The sequence below is a fragment of the Camelina sativa genome, chromosome 11 (assembly GCF_000633955.1).
Source record: "Camelina sativa cultivar DH55 chromosome 11, Cs, whole genome shotgun sequence".
Classification (NCBI taxonomy): domain Eukaryota; kingdom Viridiplantae; phylum Streptophyta; class Magnoliopsida; order Brassicales; family Brassicaceae; genus Camelina; species Camelina sativa.
This window is the reverse complement of record NC_025695.1, coordinates 29,697,033-29,712,907: the sequence shown is the minus strand read 5'-3', so window position 1 is coordinate 29,712,907 and position 15,875 is coordinate 29,697,033. Positions and strand designations below refer to the sequence as shown.

At 37.3% G+C, this 15,875-nt stretch overlaps 3 protein-coding genes across 3 annotated transcripts; 1 reads left to right on the top strand and 2 right to left on the bottom strand.

Moving 5' to 3' along the window:
- LOC104724632 (palmitoyl-protein thioesterase 1-like) lies at window positions 274-9,974 on the top strand. Its single transcript, XM_019233283.1, has 6 exons — window positions 274-455; window positions 648-774; window positions 871-984; window positions 1,089-1,154; window positions 3,017-3,055; window positions 9,251-9,974. The coding sequence occupies exons 1-6, from the start codon at window positions 274-276 to the stop codon at window positions 9,542-9,544; spliced, it is 822 nt and encodes a 273-aa protein (XP_019088828.1). The 3' UTR covers window positions 9,545-9,974.
- Window positions 11,109-12,750, bottom strand: LOC104724633 (pentatricopeptide repeat-containing protein At5g47360). The gene has a single exon (XM_010443170.2). It carries the CDS (start codon window positions 12,657-12,659, stop codon window positions 11,223-11,225), a length of 1,437 nt encoding a protein of 478 aa, XP_010441472.1. The 5' UTR covers window positions 12,660-12,750; the 3' UTR covers window positions 11,109-11,222.
- LOC104724631 (homeobox-leucine zipper protein HAT2) lies at window positions 13,219-14,784 on the bottom strand. The gene is made up of 4 exons (XM_010443169.2): window positions 14,450-14,784; window positions 13,986-14,284; window positions 13,815-13,894; window positions 13,219-13,719 (listed from the first exon to the last, which is right to left on the bottom strand). The coding sequence occupies exons 1-4, from the start codon at window positions 14,598-14,600 to the stop codon at window positions 13,401-13,403; spliced, it is 849 nt and encodes a 282-aa protein (XP_010441471.1). The 5' UTR covers window positions 14,601-14,784; the 3' UTR covers window positions 13,219-13,400.

The window sequence follows — 15,875 nt, the reverse complement described above, 5'->3', positions numbered from 1 at the left end:
TGGAAAATGCAACCAAAAAAAAAAGTTAACTCTCATGCAGGAATATATATCAACTAATCAGCACCGTCCATTTCATACTGGAAATATAAAACCAATCAAAACCGTCCATTGTTTCATCTAATTCTTTCTAATTCTTTACTTGGCCGCAACTTCCAACCACATGCATGAGGCTCTTTGTATTCCCCTATATATATGTATGCCCATCTCAAAAGTTCTTGGAGACGCAAAAACATACACGCCAATCGGAACTTTCGTATATTTGGTGTTTTACAAATGGAGAAAGGTTTAAAGTGGTCTTGTGTTGCGGTGGTGGTTGCATTCTTAGCCATGGTTGACGTCTCTGTTTCAGTTCCGTTCATAATGCTTCATGGAATCATAGCTGGATGTTCTGATAATACAAATGCTAACTTCACATTGCTTCTCCATAACCTCTCTGGCTCACCTGGCTTTTGCGTGTAAGTCAATCCAGGACACTTTCTTTTATTTGATAATCCATAAAATCGGGTCATGTAGAAGAGTTGTGTATTCTTGATATATAAGACGTGCAATGTGACTCCTTATTCTTGATCTATATATAGCATGAACAAGATGATGTATTTGGTTTGATCGGGTTCTCGGTTTTTTTTTTTTTTTGGTATGGAGTCCAGAGAAATTGGCAATGGAGTATTCACTTCAATGTTCATGCCACTTGCACATCAAGCAGAAATAGCATGTGAAAAAGTGAAGCAAATGAAAGAATTGAGTAAAGGATACAACATTGTTGCAAGATCTCAGGTTCTTGTTACATTTTCTTGATAACATATTAGATCGGTTATTGATGATTATTACACGTTTCAGTTTCATGGATGTTGATGATGAATGATGGAACAGGGGAACCTGGTGGCTCGAGGCTTGATCGAGTTCTGCGACGGTGGGCCTCCTGTTTACAACTATATATCTTTGGCTGGTCCTCATGCTGGCATTTCTTTTATTCCTATGTGTAATGTAAGCTCTCTTTTTTTGTTTTTTCATCTTAGTTGATTTGATTTGAATCAATCACAGTAACAACAACATTTGTTTGTGTTTTTACTTTTTTGGAGGGTTTAAAGTCCAGTCCATATTGTAAGAAGTTTGATGAGATTATCAAGAGAGGTCTCTATAGCGACTTCGCTCAAGTATATTTCTCTTTCTCTCTATATAGATCATATAATTAAATATCCTCAATTAGAAATTAATTAAAATCTTTAATGACTCCACGCAGAAGAATGCTGCTCCTAGTGGTTATTACAAAATCCCTACTGTATGTCGTTCTATTCACCATAAGTAATTAATGATGAAAACATGCAACAACATAATATTTTAACAGATATATCACAAAAGTTATTTGTTTTTGATTTATCAGGATATAACAATGTACTTGGAAAGCTCAAAGTATCTACCTAAGCTTAGCAATGAGATACCAAACCAAAAAAAACTCAACTTACAGAGACCGTTTCGCCAGTTTACACAACCTGGTTCTTGTCAAGGTTTGTTTTCTTCAAAATCATATGACTACTTTTCAACTATCTTTTGATTCCTTTCTTCATGATTCTGTTTTTGTTTTACAGTTTCAAGACGATAAGGTTATTGTTCCAAATGAATCAACTTGGTTGGGGTTTTATCCGGATGGAGACTTCGAACATGTTCTCCCTGCTCAACAGACAAAGCTCTATACCGAGGACTGGATTGGTCTGAAAACACTGGATACTGCTGGAAAAGTGAAGTTTGTGAGTGTACCGGGTGGACACCTCGATATGGCGTATCAAGATGTAGTCACACACGTCGTACCGTATCTCCAGAACAAGGAAAGAACTAGGAAACACCGAAACATGTAGTTAATGCAAATGCAACAAAAGAAGTTAATGACTATGCAAATGCAACAAAAAAAAAAGTTAATGCAAATGCAAAGATGAGGGTGCAAGTGAGTTTATGTAGTATGATACTACTTATGCACCTATTCACTTATATTTCTTTGCATCCATTCAATATTTCTTCTTCATATTTGGATTAAAAAAAATATAACTACATATTTTTATTATATATTTATATATAAATAGTTTTTATGAGTTTTACTTCTTTCCAATTGAATTGTATTTTCAATGCAAAATAACTACTCTTTTTGCATAATATTTACTTAAGCTTTGCATTATATTTGCATAATACTTATTATTAAATTTTTGTTGCAATTCTCTTGTTTTTTATGATAAATTTTATACTACAATTAAAATAAATAATCATAGCAAAATGGATATATTTTTGCATCTTCATTTATATTAACTAATTTTATTTTCTTATTATATATAAAATTTAATATATTAATATATATAAGTTTTTACATCTAATAAAAATTTGTTCTAGATAAGATACTTTCTATACGCCGTCTCCGCCCTGACAAACTCATGGATGGACAGCAAGTTTGGTTCCACACACGTCCTTAGGCTCCTCTCGATTAGAGCTTGTTTTTTAATTTAGTTTTTTATGATTCTTTCAATTCTTTCAAACTCTATCAACCCACGGACGTAATTATTGTACAAAAGATTTTTTTTATTTGAATAAAATTTAGCATACATTCAAATTAAAAAAAAATGTTCTAGATCTGCCGCTGAATGTAAATGCTTATGCAAGAATATAGAAACTAATCAACACCGTCATACTGGAAATATAAAAACCAATCGAAATTATCCATTTTTCATCTAATTCTTACGACGGTGGGCCTCCTGTTTACAACTATATATCCTTAGCTGGTCCTCATGCTAATGTAAGCTCTCTTTTGTTTTTTCCTCCCAAGCTCTTTTGATTTTAATCAATCACACATTTACTCTATTTGTTTTTTCTTTTTTTGGTTTAAGTCCGGACCATATTGTAAGCAGATTGATGAGATTATCAAGGGAAATCTCTATAGCGACCTCGTTCAAGTATGTTTCTCTATCTCTCTATATAGATGACATGATTAAATCCTCAATTAATAAATGAATTCAAATCTTTAATGACTCTGCAGGATCATCTTGCTCCTAGTGGTTATTTCAAAATCCCTACGGTATGTCTCTATTCTCCATAGTTTATAATTATAAGAAAAATTGCAAAATCAACAAATTGCTATGAAAGTTAGAGAAACTGGAAAGATGTATTCTCTTCTTATTATTATTAATGAATCAATTAGTACATCATATATATAGTAGAAGGTTAAGCCTTATCTTCCTAATTCCTAAACGGACTTTGACATAAGGAAGAAGGCTCGATGGGCCTTACAGAATAAGACATGTAACGGGCCGGTTATGGAAGTCCACTGCAAGTGTTTTACAACACTCCCCCTTGGATGACATAATTGTGCCGATGCTAAAGGATCAGCGCAATACGCTTGGGGGTGCTGCCTCATTAAAACTTTACCAGGAAAACCCAGTGGGACAAAACCATGGTGAAGGAAAAAGAGTACAGCACTCATTGCTCCCCCTGTTCTAAGCATCACTAAAAGTCCTTAAGTCTCCGTATTCCAATCTGGTGTGTGAGCTTCTTGAATATTGATGTCGGTAGTGATTTGGTGAAGAGATCGGCTGAGTTGTCGCAGGACTGAACTTGTACCACTTGAACTTCTCCGGCCTTTTGTAGTTCTTGTGTGAAGAAGAACTTGGGTAAAATGTGCTTCGTCCGATCTCCCTTGATATATCCTTCCTTGAGTTGTGCGATGCAAGCCGTATTATCTTCATATAGTACCATCGGCTCCTTATCGTCGGCCATGCCACAATTTGTCCTGATATGTTGAGTCATCAATCTCAACCAAACACACTCATGGCTGGCTTCATGAATAGCTAGGATTTCCGCATGATTAGATGAAGTGGCCATAATGCTCTGATTCATAGAACGCCATGAGATCGCTGTACCACCGTGTGTAAATACATAGCCGGTCTGAGACTTTGAATTGTGTGGATCCGATAAGTAACCTGCATCAGCAAAACCAACTAAACCTTCTTTGTTATAGTTAGTATAAAATAAACCCAAATCAAGCGTTCCTAGTAGGTAACGTAATACATGTTTGATACCGTTCCAGTGCCTTTGGATTGGACAAGAGCTAAATCTAGCTATGAGGTTCACGGCAAAACATATGTCTGGTCTAGTGTGGTTCATCGTCCTTCCTTGGACCAAATGGATCACTGTCCAAATTCAAGCTTCTCACAACCATTGGGCTAGGAAATGGGTGAGCTTGGTCCATATTAAATCTCTTGAGTACCTTTTCGGTATATTCCATTTGATGCACAAGGATTCCATCATTTATGTACTCAAGCTGCAATCCCAAACAGAACTTAGTTTTACCTAGATCTTTCATTTCAAATTCTTTCTTGAGATATTCAACTGTTTGGGCGATTTCCCCAGAGGTTCCTAGGATATTTAAATCATCCACATATACTGCTATGATTACAAACCCTTTGTTTGCAAACTTCTTTATAAAAATACATGGACTGATGGGATCATTCTTATAGCCCTCTTTGGCTAGGTACTCACTTAGTCTATTGTACCACATTCGTCCACTTTGTTTCAGTCCATAAAGGGGTTTGTCTAGCCTTATGCAGTATTGTTCTCGAGAACCATTCTTATCTTTAAGCTCAATACCCTCTGGTAATCTCATATAAATCTCATTATCCAGTGGACCATATAAATATGCAGTCACTACATCCATTAGCCGCAAATCAAGTTTTTCTCTTATAGCCAGACTTATTAAAAATCTAAAAGTCGTTGCATCCATCACAGGGGAGTATGTCTCCTCATAATCTATTCCTGGTCTTTGAGAGAATCCTTGTGCTACAAATCGTGCCTTATATCTCACGATTTCATTATTCTCATTTCTCTTTCTTACAAAGACCCATTTGTGTCCAACTGGCTTTATATCGAATGGTGTCCTTAAGATCGGACCAAACACATTCCTTTTCTTTAATGAACTTAACTCCACGTCAATGGCTTCTTTCCATTTTATCCATTCTTTACTTTGAGTGCACTCTAATATGGACGTGGGTTCATGATCCTCATTTATTTCAAGTGCTACCTTGTATGCAAATATTTCATTGATGTCGACATCTTTACGGTTCCATTGTATTCCAGACATGATATTTGATTGAGATCTCATTATTATCAATACCTTCAGGTCCTTGAGGTTCAGCGTCCCAAACCTCATTCGGTGCCTTAGGATTTTCCGCGGCCATGTCTATAATTTCCTTAACCTCGGTTTGTTTTGCACCTTTCTTTGATTTCCGAGGGTTCTTATCTTTGGAACCTATTGGTCTACCACGTTTCAAACGTGCCTTAAACTCTGTAGCAACTTGATTGTGTTCTTTTTAAACATCAATACGTACTGGTGCATTACAAGCTGGTATGTACGATTTCATAACTCTCTTTGGGTCAGCAAAGGGATTTGGCAATTGATTAGCTAGCTTTTGTAAACGTATAATTTTTTGGACCTCTGCCTCACATGCTAGAGTCTGAGGATCTTGCCAATTTAAGGATGTTTGATTCCATGATATTTCTTTAACCAGCTTGTTTGTCTCTCCACCCAACATAGGAAATTCGGATTCAGCAAACTGACAATCCACGTATCTGGCCTTAAATAAATCACTGGTAGTTGGCTCTAGATACTTAATAATGGTGGGAGAATCATATCCAACATATATTCCCATCCTCCTTTGAGATCTCATCTTAGTTCTCTGTGATGGTGCAATCGGTACATAAACGACACACTCGAATGTCTTTAGATGGGATATGTCTGGCTCATGATCCGTTAGTAATTGGGATGGCAAATATTTATGCTCACTAGATGGCCTGATGCGTATAAGTTCTGCTGCATGCAATACTGCTTGTCTTCATGCCGACACAGGAAGCTTCGACCTTAGGAGTAATGGTCGAGCAATCAATTGAATATGTTTAATAAAGGATTCAGCTAATCCATTTTGTGTATGTACATGTGCCACAAGATGTTCCACACTTACCCCCATGGACATACAATATTCATTAAACGCTTGGGATGTAAATTCACCAGCATTGTCTAGACGTATAGTCTTAAGTGGAAAATCTCTTTAGTTACTTTGACTGGTGATGACGTTATAATGAGTTTCCCTTGTGTACATGCTACACAAGTGAAATTTTTAAGGATAACTCGTCTCTCTTTAAGAGTGTGCCCATTTGAATTCATAATTAGCTTACGCATCATGTTAGAACCCGGATGGCCAAGCCGGTCATGCCATAAAGTGAATTGTTCATTTAACATCTTATTCATTGCCAAATTAGCCTCTATCATATTTATCTTAGCATGGTAAAGACCAGTGGCTAGTGCAGGTATAGTCTCTAGGACTTTCTTATGTCCTTGGGTGATTTCAGTAATATATAGGAACTCTTTGTTTCCTTCACCCTTTGTTTCAAGATGGAAACCATTCAAACGAATGTCTTTAAAACTTAATAAGCTCCTCTTTGAGCTGAGTGAATATAAGGCATCACTTAGTTCAAGATGTGTGCCATTTGGTAATAAAATATGTGTCTGGCCGTAGCCTTCAATTAAACTTGCTATACCCGCTATTGTGCTAATATTGGCATTTTTCAAAATGAGATTATGCAAAATATCTCTTATCTTTCAAAATTGTGTGGCTTGATCCACTATCAACCACAAGTATATTCTTGTCCTCAGCCATTTCTCAATATGGACAAGAATTATGTTTTAGCCATAAAAGCATAACAAATGCATATTTAAAGGTAATAATATAATTGAATTTAAACCAAAATCATAATTCAATAAAAATCAAAGCATAAAAATTAAATCAAGACAATTTTAAATTTAATTATCCTCTCCTAGACAATCTGAAGTCTTATTATCCAATTGGTCATCATTCTCATGGTCGAAATCTTCTTCACCATCGAGATGAACCAGGTTATCTTTTGGATTCTCTTCTTTTTTCAAACTCTCTTTATAGAGATCAACAAGGTGCTTAGGTGTTTTGCATGTCTTTACCCAATGATTCTCCATACCACATCTATGGCAAATGGATTTGGTCTTATGTTGCGGTTTGAAAATTCCGCGGCCTCTACCTCGACCACAACCGAAGTCTGATCGATTCCCACGGCCATGACCATCATAATTATTTCCTTGGTAATTGCCACGACCACTACGTCCTCTACCACGGCCACGGTCGTGATACTTGTCTCTATGGACGTAGTTGGACTCTTTAATTTCTTTAGGTCCTTGAGGCTCTTTCTTGGTCATATCAACATTATGGGCTTCTGGTAATAGGGCAGAACCAGGAGGTCTCATTGCACTGTTCATTAGTAATAACTCATTGTTCTGCTCAGCAAATAGCAAACACGAGATTAGACTTGCATATGTCTTAAACCCCTTTTCACGATAATGTTGCTGAAGCAGTATGTTATTAGTGTGAAAGGTTGGGAATGTTTTCTCTAGCAAGTCTTCCTTAGTAACTTCCTTACCACATAATTTCAAGATCGAGACTATCTTAAATAGCTCTGAATTATACTCATCCACGGATTTAAAATCCTGGATCCTTAGATTTTTCCAATCGAATTGATCCTTTCATAGGAGCACAGTCTATTGGTGTCCATATCTGTTTTTCAACTCTGTCCAAAGGTCAGGAGGATTCTCTATGGTAAGGTATTGGTTCTTGAGACTCTCAGCAAGATGATGGCGTATGTGCAAAATCGCCTTATATCTATTTTTCTCAGTGCAATTATTATCATCCTTAATGCACTCACATAGGTCCTTTGATTTCAGGTTAATCTTAGTATCCAATGCCCATTATAAAATACAAAACATGCATCCAATTATTATCATGCGGTATTTGAGATCGAACCATGCAATTATTTTGGTCTTAGGCCATGCGGTATTTAAGACCGAACCATGGATTTAATATTAAACTAGGTCATGCGGTATTTGAGACCGAAACATGCCATTATATCAAACTAGGCCACGCGGTATATGAGACCGAAACATGCTTTGCCTTTATGCTTAATTTCGTGGCTTAACATGCTTGAAAATATAATCCTAGAAAAATTCTAGTATGAACAGGAAATATGCACATAATTTCAGGTTTTAGCAATTTTCCTTTAACTTAGATAAGATTTCATTTTTCTTAAAACAGGATAATGACAAAATTTTAGGAAATATTTTCTAGGCTTTTAGGATAATGTCTAGAATTAATTTGGAAGTTATCCTAATTTTGTTTTGATTTTTTCATGCAAACATAGAACAATTCCGATTTTAAGTTTTAATTTTAGAGTTTTGATTTTTAAACAAACAATCAAGAACAATCGGATTTAAACAACCTAGAACAACCAGATTAATATTTTCTCTATGAATTTCAAATTTTAGGTTTTAGTTCTAAGGTTTCAAGCAACCAATTCTCAATCAAACAAACAATCACAACCGGATTTTAATTATAGCATAATTGGTTCAATTTCAAACAATCTAAACAATCCTAAAACCTCATAGAAATCGGATTTTAATGTTTTAGGGTTTTAGGGTTTTTAGGGATTCAAGGCTTATGAACTTGTTTGTTGATTGTTTACTTGTAGATTTTAATGTTCCTTTAGATTTAAGAGATCAGGTTCGATTCATAGGTTCTAAAGAGGTTTGATTTGTTTACCTTCCACCGTTTGGAGGTTGACTGGAATTGATCCGGGAGCTAAAGACCTTGGATTTACTTTGGGTTGATTCACGAACCTCGAACTTGAACTCGACAAACACACGAACCAATCACGAACAGGAACTAAACCATGAACCCGCCTTGATCACGAACAGAAAGCTGATCACGAACCCGCGAACTTACGAACTAGTCACGAGCTTATCCTCCGTTTGAGAGCTTGAACGAACAAGGATGGTGAGCGGCAGCGGTTTAGGGTTTTAGGGTTTTTCTCAGTTGGACTTTAGAACAAATCGTGCTGATAACGTGTTATGAAAGTTAGAGAAACTCGAAAGATGTATTCTCTTCTTATTATTATTAATGAATCGATTAGTACATCATATATATAGTAGAAGGCTAAGCCTTATCTTCCTAATTCCTAAACCGACTTTGACATAAGGAAGAAGGGCCGATGGGCCTTACAGAATAAGACATGTAACGGGCCGGTTATGAAAGTCCACTCCAAATGTTTTACAACACAAATATGTATTTAATGATCAAAACAGCAACATATAGTTTTAACAGAGAGTCCACAAACTCTTTGATTTCTTTTTGTTGTTTCTCAGGATATGACAAAGTACTTGGAAAGCTCTAAGTATCTACCTAGGCTTAACAATGGGTCACCAAACCAAAGAAACTCAACTTACAAAAAGCGTTTTGCCAGTTTACACAACCTGGTTCTTGTCAAGGTTTGGTCTCTTCACAACCATGACTACTTTTCAACTTGTATCTGTTGTTTCCCCTCTTCACCATTCTGTTTTGCTTTACAGTTTCAAGACGACCAGGTTATTGTTCCAAATGAGTCAACTTGGTTCGGGTTTTACCCGGATGGTGACTTGGAAAATGTTCTCCCTGCTTAACAGACAAAGCTCTATACAGAGGATTGGATCGGTCTGAAAACACTAGATGTTGCTGGAAAAGTGAAGTTTGTGAGTGTCCCCGGTAGACACCTCAAAATAGCGGATCAAGATGTAGTCACACACGTGGTACCGTATCTACAGAACCAACCGCACAAAGACGCAACCACAAGACCGAGGAGCCCTTGCATCCTTAAGAATAGAAAATACCTCAATTGCTATACTAATTTATCCAATATCGAAAAAGCTTAATGTTGATTCTTGTACAACAAGAATCCTTATTCTTAACCTATCTGAATTAATCAAATCAATCAGTAGAGAAACGACGCATGAGATCTTCATCACCAGTTTTCTTCAACGCTTCAATGATTTTCTCAACATGAGAAACTCTTAATCTCAATTTCTTATCGAGCATGGATTTGGCGAGCTTGGCAGCTTCNAGGTTCGATTCATAGGTTCTAAAGAGGTTTGATTTGTTTACCTTCCACCGTTTGGAGGTTGACTGGAATTGATCCGGGAGCTAAAGACCTTGGATTTACTTTGGGTTGATTCACGAACCTCGAACTTGAACTCGACAAACACACGAACCAATCACGAACAGGAACTAAACCATGAACCCGCCTTGATCACGAACAGAAAGCTGATCACGAACCCGCGAACTTACGAACTAGTCACGAGCTTATCCTCCGTTTGAGAGCTTGAACGAACAAGGATGGTGAGCGGCAGCGGTTTAGGGTTTTAGGGTTTTTCTCAGTTGGACTTTAGAACAAATCGTGCTGATAACGTGTTATGAAAGTTAGAGAAACTCGAAAGATGTATTCTCTTCTTATTATTATTAATGAATCGATTAGTACATCATATATATAGTAGAAGGCTAAGCCTTATCTTCCTAATTCCTAAACCGACTTTGACATAAGGAAGAAGGGCCGATGGGCCTTACAGAATAAGACATGTAACGGGCCGGTTATGAAAGTCCACTCCAAATGTTTTACAACACAAATATGTATTTAATGATCAAAACAGCAACATATAGTTTTAACAGAGAGTCCACAAACTCTTTGATTTCTTTTTGTTGTTTCTCAGGATATGACAAAGTACTTGGAAAGCTCTAAGTATCTACCTAGGCTTAACAATGGGTCACCAAACCAAAGAAACTCAACTTACAAAAAGCGTTTTGCCAGTTTACACAACCTGGTTCTTGTCAAGGTTTGGTCTCTTCACAACCATGACTACTTTTCAACTTGTATCTGTTGTTTCCCCTCTTCACCATTCTGTTTTGCTTTACAGTTTCAAGACGACCAGGTTATTGTTCCAAATGAGTCAACTTGGTTCGGGTTTTACCCGGATGGTGACTTGGAAAATGTTCTCCCTGCTTAACAGACAAAGCTCTATACAGAGGATTGGATCGGTCTGAAAACACTAGATGTTGCTGGAAAAGTGAAGTTTGTGAGTGTCCCCGGTAGACACCTCAAAATAGCGGATCAAGATGTAGTCACACACGTGGTACCGTATCTACAGAACCAACCGCACAAAGACGCAACCACAAGACCGAGGAGCCCTTGCATCCTTAAGAATAGAAAATACCTCAATTGCTATACTAATTTATCCAATATCGAAAAAGCTTAATGTTGATTCTTGTACAACAAGAATCCTTATTCTTAACCTATCTGAATTAATCAAATCAATCAGTAGAGAAACGACGCATGAGATCTTCATCACCAGTTTTCTTCAACGCTTCAATGATTTTCTCAACATGAGAAACTCTTAATCTCAATTTCTTATCGAGCATGGATTTGGCGAGCTTGGCAGCTTCCCAAGAACTCCCCTGTTTGCAGAGACCGAGCAAAAGATTCGCGTGTATATCTGAGTCTATTGTTGATTTCACATCCGCCTTCTCGATTTCTTGATACACAAGGAAACAATCGAGAAACCTTTCCGATAAACATAATTCCCTGAGAACAAGACTGCACGCAAGACCATCAGGTCTAATCCCGCGGACCAACATCAGTCGGAAGATCTTTTCTGCCTCTCCCCATCTTTTCATACGGATTAGCGACACAGTAGCCGAACTAAAACATTCAGAAAGAGAAACACCACCAAGTTTCACCAATTTATCAATCAACTTAGAAAGATCCTTAACATCCTCATCGCTCTCCAAAACCCCCTGAATCAAAACACTAGCAGTAACACGATTCGGAGTGCATCCACGGTCTCCCATTCTATCCAATACCAACAACGCCTCTCTAATCCTCTTCTTCTCACAAAACGCTTGAATTACCAAAGTATAAGTAACCGCATTGGGGCTAATAGATCCACCACCACCATCTTCTTTCTCCATTTCAGCCAACAACTCTAACGCTGCCTCCATAGAGCCAGACTTGCAAACTCCTTCAAGAATCCTGGAATACGTCACGGTGTTAAGCACGCAATCGTTCTTACTCATCTCCTTAGCCAACTTCCAAGCTTCATCGATCATACCAGCATTGCAATACCCATTGATCAGTGATGTATAAGTAATCACATCTGGATAAAGATCAACACAATCCATCTTTTTCATCAACATATCAGCCATATTCAGATCTCCCTTATCAGCAAACAACCTAATCACCAAATTATAAGCAACAGTGTCTGCGCATAAATCGAATTCAGGAAACTTCCGCAATACCCACAACGCCTCGTCAGCGAGTCTCGCTTGATTGCACAGAGTCAGAACAACCCTCATCGTCTTAACACTAACAAAGCATTCCTCTTTACGATAAGCTTCAACAACGTCCTTGATCAAACCTGGGTTTGCTCTAATCTTAAGAAAGTCGCAAGCTTTGCTATACATAAAAGGACTGTGTCTATGGCTGGATTGAGTTCCTGCCCATATGAAAAATCTAAGACCCGATTGGAATTGATTTGGATGGCATCTTCTTATCACCTCGTTGATACAAGCAGAGTCCAATTTCACCTTAGCCGAGGCTAATTGCTTCTCGAGATTGGTCGTGCATCCCTGAAGCTGGTCGTATAGTCTCTCGGCGGCTGAGACAGTTGTGGAAAACCGTAAAGCTGAGATTTTTGAGGGATGAGATCGTAATGAGGGAGAAACCAGACGAGAAATCAAGTGATTTAGCATCTGGGTCACTATAGGATCAGCGATTGGCGAAAGATTTCGTTAAGAAAATCGAAAAAAGGAGAGACTTGAGAATTGAACAGAGAAGAAGGAGAGCTTCGCAGTACTACATTGGAATATGAAAACGACGACGAAGACTATAAATATGGGCCGATATAACAGTACAGCCCATTAACTACTAAGACCCAATAAGAGTTGCTCATACAATTGTTTAGAACGCTATCAAACCACTAGGAGCCAAACAATTTGTTTAGTTGTCGTGGAACAAAAGGTTAAACGATCTTTTAATCTTTAAGAACGTGTCCTAATATATGAGAAAATCAGCAAATCTGAAGTTAAAAAAACACATCTCATACTCATCCAGACATGTTACAAATTAGGTCAGAAGATTATATCATTTCGTTAAAAATTGTAACTAAGCTACACTTTACACCATAATCACGAACCGGAGACGGGATTTATCAAGAAAACGTCTGTGAATTTGTTGGTTTAATTTAGAACTCCTGTTTGATATCAAAAAGAGAGTTTCATTTTCATAAATTTGGTTAAAATTGCACGTCTGTAACTAAATTTTTGCTAAATTTAAATATATTTTTTTAAGGTTGCATCATACATGATAAGACTAGTTCATGAGAAAGGCCAATCATCCAAAATTACAATGACCCCCACACACAGCCTGTGTGACACAGGTAAGACCAATTAAATTCAATTCGCGATCGTGGACGCAAGGCTTCAAAATTAAATTCACGATCGTGGACGCAAGGCTTCAAAATTCAGCCCATGAGCCACCTGACCAGCACAAGCAACCCACGGGTTGATCGAGACGAGCCTGTGATTTTGGTGGTGGTGGTTAGATGATGATGATGATGGGCCAGCCACACGCTCGCACGAAGGACACATGATGAGTGTAGTTGGTGGAGTCATCTGGCCGTAGAACTGTGGAGACAGCTTGAGAGTTCGAAGCTCCATTGCCTCTTTCTGAAGTCTCCGATTCTCTTCCGTTAGCTTCTCTACGCACCGTTTCAAGTACTCGCAATCTACCTCCGTTTGCTTTAACTTGGTTCTGTAAAAATCAAAACCGGACTTTTGTAAATAAAACTCCTACATAGGGATATAAACGTAATCTACGACTAGAGGTTCAGACAAGAAAAATCTCACCTTGCTCTTCTGTTCTGGAACCACACTTCCACTTGTCTTGCCGTCAAGTTCAGCTTCTTGGCCAAAGCTAGCTTCTGTTTCTGCAAAATTACAATAATAACCTTGTTAATTTCACAGTAATTACGATAATACCACTTATTTCAGATTTTCTTACTTTTTTCTAACACTTACGGGATTGAGAGTGTTGTGTTCTTTGAAGGTCTCTTCGAGAAAAGCAGACTGATCTTTTGATAACCTGAGCTTCTTCCTCGACGTTTCGCCGCCGTCATCATCTTCGTCGGAGGTTCCACGCGAATACCCTCGATCCGGAGTGATCTCGTCGTGGTCGTCGCCGGTTCCGGAGATACCTTCTCTCTCACTCCTCTTCCCGCTGATGGTGCTCGAGATCGTGCTGTTTGGAGACGAGACTCCTGCTTCTTCCTCGCAGTTCGCAGTCGATGGGAAACTATTCACGTCTATCTTGCGAAGATCTGCAAAAAAAAAAAAAAAGAGCAATCAAATTTTTAGGTTTGAGATCTCTATCGGAGAAGAAGAAGAAGAAAAGCGTAATCCTTTAAAATTTGAGATCTGTTCTGTTTCTTTGAAAAAAAAAAAAAAAAACAGAGAATATCTGAGATTTTCCTAAGTGTATGTACCTGATGTAGGATCAAATGTTTGGTTCCATGGAAATCTCTGGAGATTGTTTGATAAAGAAGAGTTTTGATTCAGATTCAGCTGAAGAGGATGGTTATTTTGTGAAACCCCTAAGCTTAGGCTTAAACCGAGATCTTCTTTTCCCATCATCATCCTCAAGGAACTCAACAGTTTGAAGAAGAAGAAAGGTTTGATCTTTTTTTTTTTTTGAGTTAGAGAATGAAAATAGCCAGAAAGATGATACAGATGGGTTGTTTCAACTTGAAGTAAATGATCTTTAGGACTCTTTGTTGTGGGAGAAAGAGAGATGTGAGGTGAGGTGTTGAAGAAGAATAAGAAGAGGGGGGGGTTAATATAGTACTTTGAATGATGAGATTTTGTCAGGTGGCTCATTACAATCCATCATTATTGTTTCTTTGTTTTTTTGGGTTTTCTATTACTTTATCTTCCAACTTGTGTGTCCCCCCTTTCGCCTTTGATATGTCTTTCTTTTTGTACCTGCTCAATAATCAATATTTATGTTTTCTTAAAAACAAAAAAAAAGGGGCACATTTTAGTTTTTTTTCTTACAAGAAAGAACCCAAGTATATAAGATGGTCAAATCTGCTTTCAAAGTGTACACATGTATATGTGTTTGTGTCTGAAGATTTAAAGCCAATGTCATTAATTAAAACCAATACAAATGTCCGGTCACTATGAGAAAGTAATCTCCGATTAAGTGAATGTTTTTGTATACGGATAACGCGTGTTTGCACTTACCTGATGTTCTGTTTTTGTATATCGTGTATATCTAGCATTTCAAAGTTGATAAATATTAAAATTTGTACTTCGTTTTGTCTTTATCAAGTACGTCATATAATAATCATCAAAACTTCATGTATAATGCAAGATGTCAAGAAAAAAAGTATCCCATAGAAAATACAAAATAGTATCTCGATTAGTTACGCCAATACCGAGCTGAGTCAAATCTCCAATAGTGTATGTAGCCAATTATTTGTCACATATTTTTTATAAAAAAAAATCTATACATATAGTTCAGGAAAAAAAAAGGAAAATAGTATTTGAGGTTGGATATAATGGAATATTGACTAATTCGAGTGGTTGGTACAAAACACAATCCAAAAGAATCTGAACTTGTTCAAAGTTGTGGACCAACCAACGGTTATGAACCAATGATATACGTGTGAAGATGAATATTTGCCAAGATATAATATCATCATCATCATCATCATGGTTTCTACTTTCATCAACAATGACATTTTTAAAGCTATTACTTTTATTTTGATTCCGTCAGTAAAACCTTTAAAAATGTGTATCTGCTTTTGCCTTTAAGAAATAAAATTTCTGCATTTAATAAGTTTGAGCAGCAATATTGGTCAAGACGAGTGTATTTGATAAGTATAACCACTTTGCGTACAGTAACATGGA